At 37.9% G+C, this 23,785-nt stretch overlaps 2 protein-coding genes across 3 annotated transcripts in view; both read right to left on the bottom strand.

The window, feature by feature from the left end:
* Positions 1-1,714: 1,714 nt before the first annotated feature.
* On the bottom strand, positions 1,715-16,095 carry LOC116302904 (uncharacterized). The gene is made up of 16 exons (XM_031712313.2): positions 15,339-16,095; positions 14,705-14,883; positions 13,744-13,912; positions 13,274-13,458; positions 11,699-11,786; positions 11,245-11,280; positions 9,775-9,837; positions 9,593-9,652; positions 9,002-9,217; positions 8,231-8,386; positions 7,742-7,801; positions 7,605-7,658; positions 7,106-7,174; positions 6,371-6,655; positions 6,131-6,160; positions 1,715-6,025 (listed from the first exon to the last, which is right to left on the bottom strand). Exons 1-16 carry the CDS (start codon positions 15,406-15,408, stop codon positions 1,968-1,970), a joined length of 5,778 nt encoding a protein of 1,925 aa, XP_031568173.1. The 5' UTR covers positions 15,409-16,095; the 3' UTR covers positions 1,715-1,967.
* Positions 16,096-18,385: 2,290 nt separating this feature from the next.
* LOC116302913 (meiosis-specific nuclear structural protein 1) overlaps positions 18,386-23,785 on the bottom strand; it is a 14,049-nt gene continuing 8,649 nt past the window's right edge. For both annotated transcript variants that reach the window (XM_089027321.1, XM_031712323.2), the window contains exons 7-13: positions 23,477-23,617; positions 22,957-23,006; positions 22,503-22,560; positions 21,225-21,347; positions 20,663-20,797; positions 19,655-19,780; positions 18,386-18,825 (exon numbers count right to left, since the gene is read on the bottom strand). In XM_089027321.1, coding sequence (XP_088883447.1) covers positions 18,712-18,825; positions 19,655-19,780; positions 20,663-20,797; positions 21,225-21,347; positions 22,503-22,560; positions 22,957-23,006; positions 23,477-23,617 — 747 coding nt within the window. In that variant the 3' untranslated portion in view covers positions 18,386-18,711. The remainder of the gene's footprint in view (positions 18,826-19,654; positions 19,781-20,662; positions 20,798-21,224; positions 21,348-22,502; positions 22,561-22,956; positions 23,007-23,476; positions 23,618-23,785) is intronic.

Raw genomic sequence — 23,785 nt, 5'->3', positions numbered from 1 at the left:
GAGCATCAATTCACTAGTGCAAAGTAAAGAAAAGTATTCTGTATTTCTAAAAACAGAGATGTATTGGTCACGATAGATAAAACATGTTGGTTAACACTGCTTTAAAAGACTCTCGTTATGATTTACTAGCGATGAATCAAGCTAAAAATTACTATGCAACGCAAAGAAAAGTATTCTGTATTTCTACAAATATAGGTAACACACTTTGGTTGAGACTGGTTTTGACTTCTAAAAGACTCTCGTTAGTAATCTACAGGCGATGATACGAGCTGCAATTCACTAGGTATTAATGCTCACTGTCTTACTGAAGGCATGATTCAATTTTGAATTCTCTACGTTTTCTTTGGTTCAAATTACGCTTTTTTTTTTTTTTTTTTTTCATATTTCAGTAGTTGACATCCGCCTATCGACAAATTAATAATATGATATTTTGATGTCAAACTTGAAAGGCTTGGCAAATATTGAATCTACAACAAGATTATTCGCGTTTGCAGCAGCGGCGTTTCAGTGTTTTTGACGTCTTCCCTCACAATCCGCATGTAAATCAAAAAGAGACTGCCAACGGGTGCTTCCCATACAATTGTCAGTTGACTATTAATTTTTCGGCCGAATATCAGTTAACTTTAGTAATTTTACGAGCGCTAGCCATACTATTAATCAAAATAATGAACAGTTAAACCTGTTAACTATTGATTTTAGATTATATGTCTGTTAACTACTTTTTTTTTGGCCACTAATTGTCAGTTGACTAATCCATGTACGTATGCCATATTTTCTGTTCGTATCATGTTAATAGGATTTTTTTTTCAATGATGAGCAAAAAAGCGCCAAAACTAGACTTTCGTATGAGTTTTGATCCCCGCCAATTTTCGTTTTGGGTTAACATGGAAAACCTGTTTTTAACAGTTAGAAACTGGTGTACTATGATAAAATGCCTGTTTAAAGCGGTATTTTCAATTGTACAAAGATGTTTTGTTGCATTGGTGCTAGAATGTTGCATTGTCAGGCTTTTTTATAGAAAATGTATGGGAAATAAGCAAATGAAGGCCTAAACCTCATTTTCGATTCAAATTTTTGCTTTGGGTTAACACTTTGATTCCACTTTCATCGGTTGTCTCCACTTCCACCAAGTTGAACTTTCTAAATAACAAGATTTTAGCCTTGTACAGCAGCCTTTCTTCAAGGAAATAGTTTTTGGCGCTCACCGCTAGAATACGAAAAGAATTCTCTCTTAATATATTGCTCGACCCAAACCCAGCATACAGCATCCCGCTTGCGACAAATGATAAATAATTCCTGTTTTCTGACTTGCAAAACTTTAATACTCATTAATAATAAACTTTAATACATCTTTGACGGCATGCAGGAATCGAGGGATGCTATACAGCAGAACCTCTCGACTTGTAATATAAAAAATACTGCCAACAATCATTTCATAAGGCTGCGTTCATAATGTATAGCAGAATGGGGGGGGGGGGGGGGGGGGGGGGGGGGGGGGGGGGGGGAGGGGGGTTGGGGGTTGAATTTATTTTTTTTATTGTTTTTAGAGAATTGGGGGGGATGCAAAATTTTTAGAAGAGGCTATTAAAGATTGCCCCGGGGGATAGCTATTTTTTGTGGGACTTCAAGGGGGGGGTCTTTAATTTTTTTTTTGTCATTTAAAGATTTTCCTGCCCCACCTTCCCCCCCCCCCTCCCCCCTTGCCATACACTATGAACGCAGCCTAATAACAGTATAGCTAAATTATCTCTATTTTCCAAAGCGTTTGGTTTTGCTTCAGCTTGGGGATTATGATAAAACTCTATATTTCTTTTCTCTTATTTTAAACTTTACTTGCTATGTGATACATCTATTCTCATACAAGTCCAACGATTAGCTGAACCTGCGGTTAATCTATACAGCGTACATTCCTATTTCGGAATGACTTGGATACACACAAAAATTTTGGTCATTTCGTAATAAACATTTCAGTTTTCTAACTTCCTGTTGAGTTCATTTAGACGACTTCCACGCCATATTAGTTGGTTACGGGATCCATTGTCTTTGAGATTGGGTTGCGAATCGTCAGATACTTCATTCTCACCGGCAGCCATTTTGTTACTTTGCGTTTTGGAAATTTTAGCCGTTTTTTTGGGGAACTTTTTTCTTCTCTCCGAAATATGATGCAGTTTGAGTTTATTATTTTTGAGATAACTGTTGTTTGTAGGTGCACCAAGATTTCTTGAGGAACCATTTGTCAAATTACTCTTTCCTTTTTCTAGTCTTGAGCTTTGACTCGGAGATTCCGGACTTTTACTAACTGTGAAAGAAACGCCATTCTTCACAACACGAACTCCTTTCACATCAGAGTAATACTTTCCTTTTCTCGTAGTTTTCTTTACTTTATTACTTATACTGCTTCGTTTCTTTCCCCTCTGATATCGAGACTCTCCCTCGACAAGTTTTCTCTGATCAAGTTGCTTCTTCTTTTCTTGGCCAACCATTTTTGCACTATTAAACATCCCATGTCTTGATTTAATTTTTGATGAAGCTTTCTTTTTCAAAATTACGTTTGAATTCCTTAATTTTCCATCAACTTTTTTGCTTCCATTTTTCTTATTCGTAGACATTGATTGTCTTGGAATCAAAATCATTTTGTAGATTGGTGGTTTAGGGATGGAAGATTTGACAAAAAGCCTCTGTTTCGTCCAATTTGGATGTAGCTTAGCTTTTTCTTCCTTGCCATTAGGTTCTCCTTGAAGATCTTTTTTAGGCTGAGGATTCTCTCCGCTGTTTTCAAATGAATGTCTTCTCTGTTCCTGTGTGAGACGCTTAAGGTCGTCTGCCCTTATCAAAGGCAGCTCCTCCTTATTTGCTCCTGATCCAAAATAAGCATACTTGCTGTTAAGTTCTCCGGAATTATTCATATTTTCTAAGCCAGAACCACTGTCTACTTCATTATTGAGTCCCACAGCCTTTGTTGGCAAATTTCTAGTTTCTTTATTATTTGAATCAAGCGTTGCTTGTCCAACATTGCCGTTTTGGTCTTCCCCAATAGGGTTTCTTCCCATCTTTCTGTTCATCATCTCCTCGCCCGACTGCACTGTCTTCCCATCCATCGAGCTAGACCTACCGCTATATTGAGGTCCAGGTTCATCGTTTTCTTGGCTAGAATTCGTTCCAGAACCTTGTCCCATCATAATAGTTACCCCATTACCAGAAATACCATCAATTTTATTCTTTTCAAGTTCATTTACAACATTTTCAAAGTTGTCATCACCGCTCCCGCTATTTAATAAATTGTTAAGCTTGGTGATTATTTTACTTTCTGTGGTCTTTTCTGCCTCTGTCATGCCACTGTAATCAGGCTGGCTTCCATCTTCGTTTTTTCCTTTAGTACTGCTGACCTTTTCTAAAGAATTTCCTCTACTCATCGATCCTTTTTGCAAAGCTGAATTACTACTCTTGCCGTAGATAGTATTTTGCTTTTGAAAAGAGAGCAGTTTGTTTTCTTGCTCAAAAGAAGTTTGAGGTGCGTCAGAGTTCGAACCGCTTGTATCGGCGCCGCTGCCACCATCCCACAAGGCCGCGTCATTCTGTTTTTCGGCAGGATGGGAATCGGATGCTTCCAACTTCCTTTGTTTTTTCATTTGTACAGAGTTTGGAGCCACTAGGACTTTATCGCTTTGACCGACGTCTTTTTTTCCTGGATCCAGATCAGCAACACCATTCAAGTTTAATATTTTAAGTTTCTTTCCTGTTGTCAGCTTTTGTTCGCTCTCTTTGGAAGACATCTTGTCGTTCTTGTCATTTAAAACTTTTGTTTTATGTTGCTCTTTTTTCGAATCATCCTGTTTATGTTTCTTCTTAATTTTGGTTTCTTTTTTGAGGTTGTTCTTTGCTTTCTGCTTCGTTGTAGTGTTTGCCTCTTTTTGCTCTTTCTTGTCATTCCCAGAGTCAGAACTTGTTTTCGTCATTGACGTCTTATTTTTATCGTCTTTCATCTTTTTCTCTTTCTTCTGAGCTGCAGAAACACCTGGGGACATATTTTCAGTTTCAGTTTCTTTTACAAGTTTGAGTTTCTTCACTTTTTTAGAATCTGGAATATTTTGTTCATCTTTTGTCGTTTCGTCGTTTTTCTTTGACTTTTGAAGTTGGTTCGCTGCTGCTCCAAGGAAGATCACACCATTTTCATCTCCTTCATTCTCGACGTTTACTTTTAAGTTATCCTTTTGCTCTGATGTTTTATTCTGAGATTTCTCATCATCATTCTGTTTTGCTCTACCATCTAACTCTATCACGCCGTTGTAATTTGCCTGACTTTGGCTTAGACTCTTTTTCACTTTTTCATCGTTATTCTCTGGTAACTTGTTTGCTGTGTTTTGCTTGTCTTCGTGACTTTCTTTGCTTCCTTTAGCAGAACTTTGGCCTTTTTCCCCCTTATCCTTTCCAACTTGTTCCGGCAAAATGTGTGTAATTTTGACTTTATTTTGATTTAACTGAGGAAAAGCTGCAGAATTTGCCTTGGAAGATGACTTAGTAATCCTAGATATACGATTGGTGGACCCCGTTTCAACACTCTTCACTCCTTCAGCATTCTTAACATCTCCACCTTTCGAAATCTGCTTTCTCTCAGGAGGCATCTTGAGCAACGCCTTCAAATCCCCATCCCCTGAATGAGCGTTTTTCATGGCTGCAACGCCAGGCTGTGTTCCAACCTCCACGACGTTCTGTACACCATTATTCGCTTTAACCTTTTTATTTCCACCGCCTATGGCTGGCTTGTCATTCGAAGACATCTTACTTTCCTTTACGGTTTTCTCAGGTAGGCCAGTTTTTGTCGTGCGAGAAAGGGTTTTTTTGCCTTTATTTCTTTCAGTGCTGCCATCTGAAGTCTTTGCAACGGTTTTTAACTTCGAAAACTTTGCTTTTAAGCTCGGTTTATGACTTTGTACTTCCAACCTTTGTGCTTCTTTACTACCAGTACTTTTCGCGCTTGTATTTTCCTTCAGATGTCCTCCCTTTCTTGGCTTGGTGTTGGTAACTTGATTTGCATCCTTATTGATTTTTTTCTCATTAGCATTCATCTTTGTTGGATGTTTTTCCTTGCTGTAAACTTTTCTCAATGGCTTGACTTTAATACTAGTTGTTGATTTGTCCTTTGTATTTTTCTTTTGTGCTTTAATTTTCATCTTCTTATTCAGATGATCTTTTTGTTTTTTCATATCAATACCAGCTTTTTTCCTCGTCGAAGGTTTTGAGACCTCTTTCGTAGGTTTTAACGGAAAATCAAAAAATATTCTACTATAACTTTCTATTTCTTCGTGTGCAAAATCTTTTCCATTCACAGCTTTTATACCATTTCGTGCCATCCCTTTCTTCCTAGCAGCATGAATACTTTTGATTGCATCTTCAAAATTCTTCCCACTGTCTTCATCTTTAAGCTCCGCTTTTGGAATTTTCAATATTCTTAAAATTTCTTTAATATTTTGGTTGGTCAATCGGTTGAGTGCTTTGTTGTGAATCTCATTACGAATTCTCTCTACATCGTTCTCGTCATATTCTTCATTATTACTTTGCTGTGTTTCTTCTAGTTCGACGTTTACTTTTTCTCTGGTGTGGTTCTTATGTTCCTTTTTGTGCATTCTAGAAAGATCTTTTTGCACTCGTCGAACAATCTCAGGCGAGAGAGTCTGCAATGCTTTTTTGAGTTCAGAGAAGTTCACTTTAACTTTGATAGATTCGACTTGAAAATCATCGATTTTTGAGTTGAATTTCTCGGACAATTGTTCTGGTATAACATTTAGCTTATTTCTCGCTTTATTTTTGTTTCTTTGGGTCTTTCCCCTCTCTTTTTTCTTTGGTTGCAGTTTTGAATCTTGTTGGACAGTTTTTGTAACTTTGGTTTTTGATGAAATTGTTGTTTTACCAAATTTGGCATGTAATGCTGACGTCACTTTCCTAGCTGACTTGTCATTGGCTTTATACTGGGCATGCGTACTTGAGGCGTTGCTTGTTTTTTTCTTGGACTGATTAGCGGCAATCCCTTTTGAATAGAAGAAAAAAGAAGAAAAGAAAAAAAGTTATATAAGAGTGTACATTTGCCTGAAAAAGTTTAGTAAATCCATGTGAGTTCATCCTTTTCACGTACCTTTTCTATGTGGCCAAGCTGATCCAATACCTGGGGGGGAAAATGACGATAACTTTCATTTGAAAGATATTCCAAAGTTTTTGAAATAGCGGTTGAAACTAGTCAGTCGCTATTAGTTTCGTCACGCAACGTTCACTACTCATAGGAGTGAACATTGCGTGACGACGCTAATAGCTGTTGCGTAGGAGACTGAGTTGAAGCTTGCTGTTTGAGAACAAAATAAATTATGCCATGACTTACCAGTAAAATAAACAGAATTCCTCAAGATTCCCCCGCAATTATCAGTCCTGCTAGAACCACATTTCATCATGCATTCCTCTTCTCTAACTCGACCGTATTTACTGTACGTATTTCCACAGAAGCACTGGGTTGAGCCCTGAATTCCTGCTACTGAGAAGCTGTGCTCTCGACACTTGAGAACACAGGACCTCACGGACAAAGAACTTGCTGGCATGGAGTACTGGAATGGAAGGTCTCGCTGGTAATCATCAGCAAAACATCCAAGATAACGAAAAGGAAGAGGAACTGAAAAAAAAAAAAAAAGAGAAACAAAAAAATAATTAGAGAATTTCCTTATCTAGTACAATTAAGTCGAAAAGCGAGGATTTTAGAGAATACTCCAGTTTCGAGTTCTCTGTTGCTCAGGACTAGCCTCGACTTATTTTAAGTAGAATATTATGGCATGTGTTCCATTGAAGGTACGTGGAATTTATTATTCTTTGGCAAGTCTACAAGGTTGCAGAATTCGAAAGAGCGCCTGGCAATTGAACTAGTCAAATTCTACCGAAACCTATATTTTGTCAAGTTCTCTTAGTGACTACATTTTTTCAAGTCCCTCTCTCAAACGGCTAACCGAAAGAGATCTAGGTAACGGACGTTAGGGAAAAAGTATGCGCTACTTCCACCACAGGTAACCCACACGTCGGAAAAATTGATGCGGATGTGTACAGATATTGCATTTTTTCTTCAACTTACTTGAAGAGGAAGGTTTGAATGCCTGGCCAAAATTGCTTAACTGACTCCATTTGACAGTGCGCATGCGATCTATATAAAATAAAGATTGCGTGTGTTAGTAATAATGGTTAATGACGAGAAGAAACACTCGGTTATAAAACATGCATTTTGAACCTAAATCCTGGTCCTAGTGATAAAACTCGGAGGAATCCCATGTCAGTGACACTATTCCAATCCTCAAGAACCTAAATCGCGGTCCCAGTAATTAGCCTTAAGCTTGGAGAAATCCCAAGTTCTCGACTCTATTTCCCATCCCCATTGAGTGACCAAAAATCCCACGGTCCCAGTGATGAACCTTGGAGAAATCCGATAATGATGATTTTTTAACCCATTCCAAGTAACCTAACCTCTTTTCCAGTAACCTAAATCTCAGTACCAGCAATCCTTGAAAAATATTCAATTTTCTCAAATGTAATTCAATCTATATAAATCTTCTTTCCTTTTTTCTAAGTTTTCTGACCTGCTAGTTTCTGTAGCACAAGGTTTGGCGTGAAATCCTTTGATATATCCACATCTAGGAAAAGAAGTAACAATTTAGATATAATAATATAATAAGCATGATAATCATTCTACTCTGCTTTTTTAAACACTACTTACTACTGTATGATTTCAAGATGTTTACAGATTGTGGTCTCCACGTATTGTATGAACGTAACTCTGTCAAAAGTATCAAAAATAAAATGGTGTCAGGAAAATAAGTTAGAGAGTCAGTCAATAGGCAATACCTGGGTTTAAACTCACACTGCAACTGCCATGCAGCGTCAAAGATTCACAAGGAATCGAATATAAGGAATAGACCCTTTTCGAGTTCCAAATTACCGCTGTGTTTCTTGATTACAGACTCATTTACTCAGGCTTAGCCTCGAATCATTGTCTAATTACTCGCAAATACCAACGGTAAAGTAAAGAATGCTCAAGTTCTACAATACGAACACTTTGAAACTTGACGGACCTTGACTGGAACACGCGAATATTCTTCACAAAATCGAGGCTTAGCTTGAGCAAATGAGTCTGTAATCAAGAAACACAGCGGTAATTTGGAACTCGAAAAGGGTCTATTAATCTCATAAAACAAGTCCTGTCTACCTGTGAGCTTTGGCTTGACGGTTTTATGTAGGTAGCCTTTGTTGTAGGTGGGTTTCGATTTGGGTTTACTATACGTACTCCTGGAGAATGGATTCGTTCTTGTTAAATAATGATAGGGACTTTGCTGCAAACCTAGGCCTGTTGACGCCTTAGCTCCTGCATAGGATAAAAGAGTACAATACAATTATTGGCATATAGTGGTCTAATGTTACTGTCAAACTAAGAAAACCATGAACACCTAAAATATGTCTGGAATGTTAAACATCGTGTTCTGACCAATGGCATGCGAGAATGATTTCATTTCTAAGTTAATTGTCGCATGTGATTGGTCAGAACGCGATGTTGAATATTCCAAACATATTTTAGGTGTTCGCAGTTTTCTTAGTTTGACTGTAATTGAAACGATTAATGAAATCAATATATTTTTGCAGAAATTTAGACCTCGCCTTAAACACTTATTGTTTTTGCAGAAACCAAGGGTTTTCTAGCAAAAGTCCCCTTTCCGGCCTCTCCACTCTGGGGTTTCAGGATCAGATCAATTCCCAGACTCCATCCATAAATATGTCGAGCAGAGTTTGCCAGGTCTTCCTTGGTTCGCGAAGGTTTTATTCCGTGAATTCTCAGGCTTTCCTCCCTCCGCAATTAACACGCTAACACATTAAATTCTAATTGGATGTGTGAGTAAGCATGCCATGGCTTGAATACGCCCAGAACTGGTTTCATGGTATCGATAAAATTTAAAGGTTCAGATTTTTTATTCATTTTCGATACCTGATACCCATGCTCTACCGTTCCAAGTCCATCCGTTTCTAGTAAGAGGGATTTGGGAGCTACTCCAAGTTCTATATGCGTTCTTGGATGCCAAAGCTGGATGATGAGTCCATCTGTATTGTTTTCCATCGGCTCTGACCCAGGATGATCTAAGGACGTTCCATCTCCATGGTGACGAATGAGCGAGGGATGATGGTTTGTTTACTGCTTTACGAGCTGAGAAAACAAAGTAACTTGTTGTTTGTATGAAATTGAATTTTCCGGGAAACAAGCAAGCAACAGAGAGAGAGAGAGAGAGAGAGAGAGGGGGGGAGGGAGGGATGAATTTAAGAGGAAATACTTAGTAGTGAAGCAAATAGTATAGTAAAGCTTAAGTAGGAAAGAAGACGATCAGAGAAGGGCGGAAGGATGAAAGGATGTAAAGAAAGGATTAAAACGAACGAAAGAAAACGAGCGAACGAACGAACGAACGAACGAACGAACGAACGAACGAACGAACGAACGAACGAACGAACGAAGTAGGAGAAAAGAGGGAGAGAAGATCGAAGTAGAATAGGTAGCCAAGACAAAAGAGTTCATTCAAACAAATACCTTGCAATATATTTCTCCATGGCAACATGCCAAATCTAGGAATCGATTGCTTTGTAATAACTGCAATAAATGATATCACAAACAAAATAGATTATCAAAACCAACCTAAATTTTACTAACGACCAGGTATGAATAATATATGACAACAATGGCGGGAAATAATCACGTGACCATGGACTAACCTGATTGGTAAGTTTTCTGAAAGCCGTACGGATCCAAGTGGAATTTTGTATAGGCTTCTAGACCTAGAAAGTGTTATTAATAAATTATAAGTTTATTATTAAATGCGATAGCTTCCTTATATATTAAGTTTTGTTTTCACCAAGAGTATATCATCCAGGAAAAGGTTGGGTTGGGCGCTAGCAGTGTTTTCCAAATTCTAGCTTGGCGATCTAGCTTGGGTAAAAACAACACCACATTGCTAGCTTTCACTCAGCTGATAAAAGTTTTTGAATCTCATTATCTACTCCGCATGGTGGTCAAACACTGACCACCATGTGCTGTCAACCAGAAAGAATTCTATTGAAAACTTGCGATTCAGCTGATGAACATTCTTCACGAGACATGCAAAGATGTCAATTGAAAGCCAGCAATGAGGCAAGATACTGACAAAAAATATTTGTACAAAAGCTGGACCTTATATTTAATGTACTATGTTCGCTGTCTCAAGAAAATGTCTATGCTTGGGATATCCAGGGGATGGCGGAGACGTTTCGTTTGGGGCATCGGGGATATCGTTACTAAGCCAGTAGGCTAGTGTTAGAGCTTCCAAGGATCTTCAATGACGCTGCAAGGTTTTTTCGAGAGTTAACTCAAAGAAATAAGTCGCTAGAGAAAGGAAAATAATTTCTATTTGCAATGAAAATGAGCATAATTCCAGAATTACTTATAGAAATTTGCTTATGTCCTGTGTATATACCTTTGAGATTAAAGAGGAAGAAAAACTTTACAAATTACTTTCTAAAAGAGATTTTTAAAATTAAATCTAAAGAGGAATCTATACTGGCATTCTAGATAACACCCACTACCCCTTCCTTCTATAGCAATCATTAATACTGGATCATTGTCAAAATACTACAGTATCTATCAGCTCTAAATAAATTCCCTTTTATGTCGAAACATTCTGTAAATTTATTTAGACTAAAGTTAACTAACGTCCAAGCCTTGCATCGCGACGCACTAGTTTGCGAAAGAGAAGACAGGAGACATTGGTTTTGGAATAATTTTGGTCACGCTAGTGGCAAGTTTAATAATCAATAAACCTATGTAATCGTACAAAATACCAAAACCCAAAGAAGCTATGTCTTCGGCAAAGGTGGGGCGAGAATAAACACGCCCAACCTAAATTGATTAAATACGATAATCCAACAGGTAGGCCGCAGGGGTGGAGGTGGGATAATTTTACAGTGAACTTGCTCGACTGCGATAATAAAAGGAAAGAGGCCTCGTGGTAGTAAGACGCGCCTTAAGTACTGCTACGTAATAACAGTAGTCATATCCTATTGGTCGACTTGAGATATGCGGATTCATCTAGTTGGATTACCGGATCCAACAACAGTATAATGTTTCGACATAAACGTCATTATGCTGTCAGCATAATGTTCTGTTATTCTTAAGGAAATCAATAGTTTATAGTCGCATCTATAACTGACCTGAAGGGCGATAAACGGGCTTGTCTCCAACGATACCTGAATAAAACAAACAGAGTATTATCTAATAAGAGGTTGATAACAGTAAAACAATAAATAATGAGTTTTACATTATTATTCGAATGGTGGAAAGGTTTTTACTTTTCGCTGGTCAATTTTCACAGGCCTTAAGACACCTCCGTTTTGCAGTGACGTCATTTTCTACGTCACTAATGTACTCATTGTAATAGAGACCTTTAGCATCAAGTTTCCCGCTAACCAACCTTAACTAACACTCGGCATCAATGAAATTCAATATGGCGACTCTTCCAGCAACAGCTCGTTATGACGCCTTGCTAAATGTCGAAATTTTGACGGAAAACGACTGACGTCGAACTGCAATTTGAAGTTTGCAGTACCTAGTAAGAGCGTCGCTCTAAAGGTCCCCATTATCAAGAATGAGTTTAGTGCAATCTACCTGTCCAGTATTGGGAGAAAACGTCCACACCGCCACACTTTTCGTAAGGATTGTCGTAACAGGGCATGTCGCATCTTCTATCACTTGTCTGTGGAAAGAAAATATCTAGAGTAACCAGAGCTGTACAGAAATTCTTTGAAAATAGCCGTGACAGTTATTGTACCGCAAGCGTTTGAAATTATAGACGACTTTCATAACTCAGTTTTTTTCAGATAGAGAAAATGAAGCCTTTTTACCAGAAACTATTAATGCTATCTGAGAAAATACTTCACGAAAACTATTTCCAGAAAAGTTTGTAGAATTTGACTGCATACCAAACAAGTTATGAAAGAACGAAAATAGATAGTTTTGTATGTATTTATCACTGGAAGCCTTGGTAGCCTTGTTTTTGTGCATTTTCAAAACTTCAAATGCTCACATCTTGTAAAGGATTTAATAATTTAAGTTGAAACTCACACGCCTTGTCTAAATCAACAAGATCAATGATTTAAAAGGGTTGTCACTCCAAAAACATTGATTTTTAATGTTTATGCAAATTAGCAGCAGTCAGTTATGAAAGTCGTGTATTCTTCTGTAACTTTAAATTGCATTTCCATGCATCGTTGTCTGGAATTATAAAATATTTGAATATGATACACGACAAGGGCGGATCCAGGGGGAGGGTCGGGGGGGGGGGGGGGGGGGTCGCGACCCCTCTGTCATTCCTGAGGTCAAATGGGCTTCCTGTGGTAAAAATGCGACTGGGATTCCTTTGCCCACAAAATTTACCCCTGAGACCCCCCCTTCAAAAAACCCTGGATCCGCCCTTGCACGAGCTCTGTTTGAAATGTCAAAACGTTTGAAAAAACCATGTTTATGTTTGAGAACACAAAACATATTCAGCTCAAACGTTTTGGTTAATTTCAAAATATAATATAAAACGTTCGCTTGTGTCACTGACTAGGAACTATTTCTCTACTATTTCTCTACGATTTCTCTACGATTTCTGTACTATTTCCCTACGATTTCTCTACGATTTCTCTACGATTTCTCTACGATTTCTCTACGATTTCTCTACGATTTCTCTACGATTTCTCTACGATTTCTCTACGATTTCTCTACGATTTCTCTACGATTTCTCTACGATTTCTCTACGATTTCTCTACGATTTCTCTACGATTTCTCTACGATTTCTCTACGATTTCTCTACGATTTCTCTACGATTTCTCTACGATTTCTCTACGATTTCTCTACGATTTCTCTACGATTTCTCTACGATTTCTCTACTATTTCTCTACGATTTCTCTACGATTTCTCTACGATTTCTCTACGATTTCTCTACGATTTCTCTACGATTTCTCTACGATTTCTCTACGATTTTCCTACGATTTCCCTACGATTTCCCTACGATTTCCCTACGATTTCCCTACGATTTCTCTACGATTTCTCTACGATTTCTCTACGATTTTTTTACAATTTCTCCAGTGCTTCAAGGGTACGCGCGCCTTTTTATATTCCTAATTCCAAGATCAGCCCCCTAACATAACAGATTGCATGTAGATAGTGATTTTATTTTTCAACAAACTGAACCATTACCTGGTAACCTTTGTTATACGCGTTGCCACAGAAACACAGATCAGAGTTCCTTAGAGCCGCGATACTGTAGCCCTGTGCGTTACACATGTCAACGCATGAAGCGATCGTAGCTGGACGCGTTGGGATGAACGCCGTAAGATATCGAGGAACTTGGTCACGATAACAACCCAGGTAAGCAGGCTCGTCTGGGATGAAATGAAAACAAAATATCTAACCATGTCCAGGCCTATTCCAATCAAATTCAACCCCCCTCCCCCTCCATCTGTCCATCTTATCACAGCATATCTAACCATTTCCAAGCCTATTTCAATCAAATTCACACTCTCCCTCCATCTGTCCATCTTATCTTAGCATATCTAACCATGTCCAGGCCTATTCCAAACAAATTTAACCCACTCCCCATCTGTCCATCTGTTAATTAATTTGGTTCCAAAAGGCATGTCAGTCATGCATTAGGCCCACATACTTACTGCAAACAGCCGACTTATTAAACACTCTGATGTCGTTTTTAGTTTGGTAGATGTACGAGCCGTCTTTGTACCATACCATGTATCGACCTCCTACGATCTCCCGGATGTGTGCCGGCTGGAACGCGAAGGAATGGGGACGGTTTACAACGACGGCATCTCCCCATTTAATCTGCAACAGAAAAAACACAGGGAGACCAAAGTGAGGGAATGACCGCAAACTTTAATTAGCAAATCTTGTAGCGCATGCGCATGGTACGTCATAGCCGCCATGTTGGTTGACGATAATTATAACAAAGCATTCCTCATTAGCTTCTCTTGTTAGATTAACCAAGATGGCGGCTGTTTCATTGTTATCCTCCTATTCTTGGGGTGCATGTCACGTCATAGCCGCCATGTTGATTGACGATAACAAAGCATTCCTCATTAGCTTCTCTTGTTAGATCAACCAACATGGCGGCTGTTTCATTGGTATCCTCCTATTCTTGTGTGCATAGTACGTCATAGCCGCCATGTTGGTTGACGATAACACTGCATTCCTCATTAGGTTCTTGTTAAGTCAACCAATTTAGCAGTTGTTTCACTGTACGTTATTAAGATCTCAGGGAATTTTGTTTTACATGGTTGCACACATGCACACGGTATATATAGAACCTATTTACTTTGCATTTAGGTGTAATATTTTCCCATTTCAGACCACGTGTAATTCTCTTGAGAATAACATTCTTATTTTCAGCTGTATCCATATTCATGTGTCTTCTCGTGCGCAACCGTTAAAACAAAGAAATTAATGATACTCTAGGGAATTACACGTTGTCTGAAATCGGAAAACATTGCGTTCAAAGTATAAACGAAGTTTGTCCTCTCTCGGCAAAACAGGCAGGATAGATGTATGCATTGAGATCGAGATTGTGCAAAAGGCCGAACCGCGCGCATGCGCAATGTGTAGTTACTACTTTATTACCTCGTGTAGTTCAGGAATTCGATCTTCGATAACGTCATATTTGCTGTGTAGGTTGTAGCTCAGTCGATTCCCGTTGTCAAACAGCACATTAAGAGAATTAGTCAGTGACTCGACTACTCCTTTGTAGTAGTTCCCATTCTTCCAGCGTCCCACCACTCTCGTATCAGGCTCCAAGCAATCTAGATATATAAATGGAGAGTAAGACTGGAAATGAAATTGTTGTCATGACGACAATAGAGCCTTTTACTTTGATGGTTATAGTGTTTGGAACACGGTTCTTTTTTTAAGTTTCATTTTTATCATTTAACTCTCACGTAACTGTTACATCAAATTTTTGCCTGTGATAAAATACCTGAATTGCATCTATATACAATAGCTGAGGGTCCTAACTTAAAGGGGTAAAATGGGAGCTGGGATTTGCCTTTTTGGGGATGGGAAAATGGGATTTTATGCACAGCTGGGACTGGAACATCTATCCACAAAACAAAACAAAAAACAGATGAGATTGAGATTTGAGCAAAGCCTAGGCTAGGATTATAAGACTGAGTTCAAAGGGGTCTGTGAAATGGAATTAGGACCCCCTTCAGGACCCTCATAAAAATCAAACCGACACAATATTCGAATTCGTACTCACCTGGTGTTGCAAAGGCTGTCTTTATGGCAAACACAGCAAGCAGAAACATTCCCACACTTCGGTCCATCATCCTATTGGCTCTCTCGTCACGTGAATATTAGTTCAAATTTTCTTTACAATTTCCAACCAAGTGTCCAAGACGATCCGTTTTCACTGCTCATGCTTTTCCAAATTCTTTAAAAAAGTAGTAATTTTGATCGTAATAGTGTAGCAATATCTGATTATCTAAAATAACTTCAGAGTTCTATTTACAATAATAATTTCTGGCAGTAAATTTGCTTCACGATAAAATATTTGTTGCAATTATCCTTGCCAAAGAGGATTTTTTGTCAATGGAATTTTAAGATGATCTTTTTAAAAGCGATTTATTTTCAATACCGTGCCAATGCTTTTATCCTTGCTATATGATAGTTTTCGCAGAGTAAAGACCAATGAATTGGAAGCGATACGTTTTAGGAGTTCTGTCAGTCTTCATGCAAGTTCTTTAGATCTTTCAAAGTCATTCACCAGAGGTATATATCGCTTGTAGGACAATGAAATCATCGACAGTCTTTCTTTCTTCCATGATAAATCTGTCGCGTATCCATCAGGGTTCCATCGCTCTATTAATCAGCCTATCCTCATTTCTTCTCGCTAATGATTCTCGTCTAGTGGTGTTCAAATCGCTCAAGGCCCACCTCTCTTTAAATTACAGCGTATCAAATTGACTAGCTTAGTAAAGATTTGGTTAAAACGATTAATCTGTTTGTAACTCTTTACCGCTTTTAAATAAAACCATAAAAAGTGAAACAAAAATACTAGATTCCTACGTGAGTTTCCAAAGACAAAGAAAATTTCATAAATAATTCATCCTGATCGATCGTCCAGTGTACTTTGCTTTTACAAGTACGAGGGTATATTTATATGGAATTGAGCTTGTGGCCTATTCAATTCCAAGCTACTCCACCAGCTAACTTATGACCCCCCGGTCTGCTAACTAGTGTTTTTCTTGATCGGAAAAGTATTTTTTCCCCTAAATTGTTAGTGATAGTTCTTGCGTTCAATATCAAAACAAAATGAACTAAAAACACATGAATTAAGATTAGTTAATGATCGTAAAATCTGTGTTTGTTTGGAATATTTTTGATTGTCAGATGTTCTACGCATGTCAACCAAAAATGCTGGTGAAAATGACATTTTTCTTTCAATCAAAATGAAAAGAAAAAAAGAAAAAAAAAATTGTGCTTAATTTATGGGAAAGAAGTAGTGATTAAATATCCCTTATACTTCTTGTAATATTGATTTCAATTTTGCTTTCAATGTATCTTGTGCAAGTCGGTATAGTAAAAACCTTTAATAAGTTGTTTATCTATCGGAGAGGCCAATATTAATTGCTCTTATCTGTTGTTCCGGCGTATAGACATTCTTCCATTTTGAGCACTAGCCCCCTCCTCTCGGAAGCTCAAATCTCATTCATCGGTCAGTGAGGCGACGCTGAACTGTATCACGATGAGGTAGTGAATCGACGCTTTGCACCATTACGTGATATGGCTGCCATGACAGGAGGTACAACATTTTCCCTGGGAAACTAAAATATTTCTTATGTAAATCAGATTAGACCTGATTTAATTGTTCCTGTCTCTCCTGTCATGGCTGCCATCACGTGATAATGCAAAGCCTCCGACTACGAACTTTTCCTATATGGGTTTTCCACACATCACAAGCTAAGTTCTAATCCGATCTGTGCGGTCAGCTAGCCTAACTGTTAGGTTTAGTTCAATTGCTTGATAGTTCAATCAATTGTCATTTGAATCTAGTGAATTGTATGTTAAACTATAAAAGCCTGTTACAAAGGTTTTTTCTGGGTTCCACAAATATTTGAATGCGCGCATTTTCTTTGTAGGTAGTTATAGTTGACTATGGTATATTCAAGTCGCGCCTAGAAGTCTTTTTTTCCGAGTTCCAGAAATATTTGAAAACGTTTTTCGTATAAGTAGTTTTTAGTTGTAGGTTTTCTGTATGGAGTTACAGTTGACTATGCTATACCCAAGTCGCGCCTAGAAGTCTTTTTTCCGAGTTCCAGAAATATTTGAATGCGTTTTTCGTAGGTAGTTTTTGGTTGTAGGTTTTCTGTAGTTCGACTAATATGCACCGCGGTTACTCTAGATGCTAGATGCAGTTGACTATACTCTATATTCAAGTCACCCGTAACTAAATATCCACCCCTTGTTATTCATTAGACTTTTTGAGTGAAGTCTGTACGCAATGGATGCGTGAAGCAAGTTCAATTAAAACACCCTACAATCATGTATGGTGTGGCTAGTTAATAGTAGACAATTTCACAAGATGGGTTACTTCACCCCGCACACATTGCTGGACCATTGCGTCCTGTGATGCCTTAATTTCAAACGCGGGCTCTGATGGGGTGTTATGCTTACCTAAAATGTGCATGTCATTCCCGACATCACTTCGTGTCGTGGTTTTCTAAGCTTCCCTCGTGTTCTCTCAGCGTCCTACTGGACGTGTTACTGCTGTGTCCGATATTCTGCGAACTCAGAGATTTCAAAAAAAAGGTATTGACTGATTATTTTTGATTGACGGAATTAAAAAACCAAATTTCAATGTGCAGCTCGCAACTACCGAGTCATAGAACATGGAGAACCGCAGTAAGGTAAGAGTATCTAAGACGAAATTAAAACGTTTTATGTTTCTTTTTAAAATGTTTCAGTGAATGTTCGTTGTTGAAGTTAAATTTGTTAATTCAACCAAATTTAATTGAAACAAAAAAGCTTCATAATCAACTGCAGGATTTATTGAGTTAGTATATGAAGGTTGTAACGTTTGTTCAAGCAACGCTAACCCTCTTTCTTTATTATTTATGCGTGGTTCTACAGGGTTGAGGTACTTCAGGCCCGGTGTGCGACAAAAGAGGGTTTTAGATTAAGATTCGTTTTTACTTTAATGTTTGTATCAGTGAATATTCTGAGGCTAAAATGATACTAGACCTGAGTAAACGAGTCTGCAATCAAGGAACACAGCGGTAAATCAACAACCCATGAACCTCATAATGAAATTACGACATTTTAATAACCAACACTAGACACAGATAAACATAAACACCCTTATTTTCATTCGCCTACGTTGTTTGGACACCCATTGGTTTGTCAAATTCAACCCCCCTCCCCCAGGGGAAATCGCCATATTCAGTATAAACTTGATGTCTTACTTATTCAGTGTTTCTTATGGTCAGGGTTATAAAATGGATGGATCTTCGATTGAAAAAAGAAGAAAAAAAAACATTTACCAAGTTTAAGTTAGCCTAAGCTCGAAGTTATCTATGTACAAAAAATGGAATATGAATTCTACATATCACGTGATCATGATTGTCGTGTTCCTATTGGCTGGGGTCTGATGACACCTCGTCGAATAGGTCCACGCGACGTGACCTGTAAGCTGTTCGGAAGTCCTCGTCAAACAGATCGAGATCCTCTTCATCGCGTAGAACACCCTGGGAGAATGAATGACAATTGTTAGAGTGAAGCCATTTAACCCCTGGAATAAAAACTATTATAAAATAACTTTATGCTTTATGAGATCACACAGCACGCGCACGCACTTTTAGTTTCGTCATTCCTGTAATTTGTATTTTATAAAAGAAATAGAAAACTTGCTGTGCTGTGCTGTGCTGAGATTCCCATTTCAGATCGTGTCCTTCTCTTGAGAATAAGATTCTTTGTTTGAGTTGAATCCATATTCATGTGTCTTCTGGCTCATTTGTAACCATTAAACAAAGAAGTTATACTAAAGGGAATAACACGTGGTCTGAAATGGGAAACACTACGCTCAATCTAAAAAGATCTATAAGCCCCTTGCAGCACGAATGCCGATCAATTTGGAGGGCAATGCAATAGGTTTTGAATTCTCAGGAGAATGAAATTCTTTTGTTTTGTACTACAAATTGAGCTGCATTCGAACGTGATGCAAGGGATTTATCCCTCCCTGTTGGAGGTGTAATTTTAGGAGGGTACGCGACTTAACAAGATTCAAGTCTGGCCTTGAAAAGCATTTTAAGTCTCGTTAAAAAATAATCCTGTGCGCCATGCAATACTTCATGTTAAGTGTTTTAATCTTAGTACTTTGTAACTTTAATTTTTGTATTTTGTACTATATTTTCTGCCTGTAACTTTAATTTGAACGGAGCCCCACTCAAACCAGCTTTGCTGAACTGGGCACCTCTGTATAAATATTGTTGATGAATAAATAAATAAAATTAATTTTTACGCGAGTGGAAAAATATTGCGAAGCAAAAATAACACCAACACGTAAATTCTAAATACCTTTGGAAGATAACCCAGAAGTTTAGTAGCGTGTTCTCGCAATAATCTCTGTCTCTCTTCCTCGATGATCTGTCTGCGGAATGATTCCATTCTTTGTTCTTCAAGGCGAGCGTTTAGCTCTGCTTCCTGTGGACAGACAGACAGACAGACGAATAAGGGACGTAGTCAAAACAATACTATTTCTGGGTTTTAATCAGAATTTAATAGACCTTATTCGTGGTGTGACAATGTTTTCCCAATTCAGCGTGACAAACCTCCAGGGGATTCATTTTCTTTGTTTTTACTCTTTGAAAAATTCATGAGTATCCCAAAGGATACGAAAGGAATAACGGTGATATCCCGACGAGTTTCAAAACAATAGCTCTTCATTCCCCCAGAGGTTTGTCACGCTGAATTGGGAAAACATTGTCACACCACAAATAAATTCTATTAACTGCTCCAAACTGTAATCAAACACTGACCACCATGTGCTGTCAACCAGAAATATTTCTATAGTAAACTTGCGATTCAGATGATGAACATTACGCATGCGATAGTAAATGAGCTTAACTGAAACCCGGTAACTGTCATCTTACGGGGCCCGTGAGTGAGTCATTAGCCAATGACAATATTTTATTAGGTACATAGATTAAGAATTTCATTTACATAAATTAAATAAATTAAATAGAACCTTAAATTAGTGCCAGCTAATTGAAATAACCTCAACGGCTAAACTGGTCAGTAAAACAAAATACAATTTTTAGTCATTAACTTATACTGAGCATATTAGCTTCTAAAACGGAGCACCCTAAAACAGTGGGAGGGGAGAAGGGGGGAGGGTGAGAAATAAAGTGGAGGAGCAAATTCCAAAGCGAAGTGGATATTAGCAAACATTATGAGGAGTCTTGCAGCGCCCCTCCAAGCCACTCCCTGTCTCAAGCCCCTGCGGTATAGTTTTTTTCAATTCCTACAAGCCTGAATAAAAATGTTTGTTTTTTACGGAGGGAGAAATATGAGTATTAGACGTACCCTTTCCATCTGGTGTTGTCGTCGTCTATCATCGATCAGTTGTTCTACTGCTCTCTTATGTTCTAGTTGCTTCATTCGCCTTTTTTGTGCATTCATCTGTTCTATGCGATCATCTTCAGCGAATTTCTCCATCATCTGGAATCGTAGTCAAATGACATTAGCATTCAGTAATAAACATTGTCTGTCTGTCTGTCAGTCAGTCTTCTCTCACATATTCACACAATAGTATGGTGTTCAGTAACTGGCATTGGATCAAATCTAACAGTGTTACGGCCCACAACCTAATGCTTTCTATTTTTCTCACTTTTTTATTTTCCTCTTTCCTTTTCCGTTTTTCTTTCCTTCTTCCATTTTTCTTAGTTATATTTTTCACTTTTTTTCTACCCTCCTTTCCTTCACTTCCTTCCTTCCCGTCCTTCATCTCCTTTCTTGCATTCTTCCCATTCCTTTTCTTTATCCCCCCTATTCATTTCTTTCATACTCCCCCTCCCCTTCTACCGCCCCTCAACCATTTTTCATCACGCATCATCATCATCATTATTAATAATGCGGTTTATTTCACCTTTTGTCTAAACTTTTCCTCCTCAACCCTCTCAGCCTGTAACCGCTGTTCTTTGAATTCCAGCTGCTGTCGTCGTGTTTCTTGTAGGTCCAGACGCTGCCTGATCTTGTTTTCCATTTCCATCTACAAGCGAGCATTGCTTTCGTTAATAAAATATATCATGATTCACAAAAGTATCTATCGTACACGTAAGTTTACATGATTGACACTGAAATGGCTTCCTTAACACACTAAAATGGGTTCTCTGATGTATTCTGGGATGTTCTGAAATTTGAACACTGAAATGGCTTCTCTGATATATTCTGCGATGCCCTGACATTGAAATGGGTTTTCTGATGTATTCTGGGATGACCTACATCGAAACACTAAAATGGCTTCTCTGATATATTCTGAAATGCCATTGAAACACTAAAACGGTTTCTCTGATTCATTCTGTATTGCCCTGACATCGAAACACTAAAATAGCATTTTGGAATGCCCTGGTATGGACATAAAATGGGTTTTCTGATGTATTCTGGGTTGCCCTGACATCGAAATGGAGTTCCGAAAAAACAATCGTATGCAGTATATAAGTACTTGTCTGATAAATATTCGCTAACAATAACATAGCTTCCCTATTACATTCTACTTCCTGCTCAATCTGCAGTAAAGAAATGGTCTTTATAATATATTGATCGATGGCTTGGCTTTATGTTGCAAAACGTTTAAATGGCCTTCTGATGGGAGAGACTGAAATGGGTTTGTGATGGGAAACACTGAAATGGATGTCTCATGAAAAAACCCCACTGAAATGGCATTCTAATTATTAAAAAAAAAACACTAAATTTAATTCATGATGGGAAACACTGAAATGGCTTTCTGATGGGAAAAAAACAACATCATTAATTGAAATGGCTTTGTGAGGGGAAACACTGAAATGGATTCATGATTTTTGAAAAACTCCACGATGTAAAAAACGACAATGAAATGGCTTTGTGATGGGAAAAAACAACAACATTGAAACAGCTTTGTGATGGGAAACACTGAAATGGATTCATGATTTTTGAAAAACTCCACGATGGAAAAAACGACACTGAAATGGCTTTGTGATGCAAAAAACATTGAAATGGCTTTTTGTAAATATTTCTGTCTGGCTTTTCAATCCAAATTTCAGGTTTCGAAGCACAATATAAGATGTAGCTAATTACTTCCTAGTCTTACGTATTTTGGTGTTAATGAGCTTATGATGTTAACGCTACAGATAGGCAATATATTACTATCATTAGAGGTCTGTCTTACCCTTTCCTTTTGTCTTTCCATCTCTTCCTGTTCCTCCAAGTACAGCTCGAGACGAATCCTGGAAGTAGCAAGAAAAGTGATTAAATATTTGAAAGTATGGCATACCCCATAACGCATAAAGTAATAAAATCCAACGTCGATAGAATCTAGCTTGATTGAGTGGATGAAGAGGCAATGCTGTTGTTGCTGTTATTGTTACTTTGCTGGTGTTGCTGTTGCTACTTCTGTTGTAGTTACTGCTGCTACTGCTGCTGCTACTTCTCTTGTTGTTGTTACTGTTGCTGTCGTTATTGCTGCTGGTGTTCCTGTTGCTACTTCTGTTGTTATTGTTGCTCAGTGCAGCTGCTTTTGTCGTTGTTATTGTTGCTCATGCTGTTGTTGTTGTTGTTACTATATTTGAATTCATTCTAGCATTCAACATAACATATTCTAATACTGTCTATACGTTTCTTACCTCTCCATTTCATCGCGATCCTCTGCTTCTTGCTGGATCCTCTTAGAAAGCTAGAAAACACATAAGCATGAATATTTTAAAGCACTAATACTAGAATTCAGTCATGAGGGAATATACATAATGGCAATCAAACATAAATACTTTACATTAAAAGAATTTGAATAACGATATAGGACGGTTCCAAGTTCATAACAATATAGGATGGCTCCAAGTTCCAAGTTTTCTTGTGTTTCTTCAGAATATGCAATATCAAAATTCAAACTATTCTGTGTTACGGTTTTTCAAGACACTTCGTATAAATGGTTGCCGATTCCAAGAAGCAGCAACATTTTCGAATAAAAAAATTACTTGTGGTTGTAGCCAAATGATTTCACAAAGCAAACGGTTGACACTTCGTAAAGCCAGGTTAAAGGTATTTCCGAGAAGCAACAAAAATGTTGAATGAAATAAAATATCGCAAAGAATGCTGGTACTTGTGGTCAGATGATGTCATAAAGCAAAAGGCACTATTGACACTTACAGATTGTTGTACTGTTGCCATTGCTTTCTCTTGTTCTTTCTTCTTTTCCATTCTTTCCTCTTCTCTCATTTGTTGTAGCTTAGCAAACTCCAGGATTCTTTTGTTCTCTTCCTCCATTAGCTCTCTCTCCCGTTGTTTCCACTACGAAGGTTACATGAAAAAGAAGTAATATTTTTTAAATACCAGGAAGATAAATCTTATAATCTTAGTACATTAGGCTTTTTGCTCGTGTGTCAAACCTGATATAATTACAATGATTTGGGATTTAACCTACATTGTAATTATATTAAGTATGGCAAATGAGTAAAG

This window comes from Actinia tenebrosa, unplaced genomic scaffold, assembly GCF_029948245.1.
Source record: "Actinia tenebrosa isolate PJP-AT-01 unplaced genomic scaffold, QUT_ActTen_1.0 PGA_scaffold11__36_contigs__length_13525064, whole genome shotgun sequence".
In the NCBI taxonomy this organism is placed as follows: domain Eukaryota; kingdom Metazoa; phylum Cnidaria; class Anthozoa; order Actiniaria; family Actiniidae; genus Actinia; species Actinia tenebrosa.
Note: the sequence above shows the minus strand (reverse complement) of the source record. Positions and strands in the feature narration are given on the sequence as shown.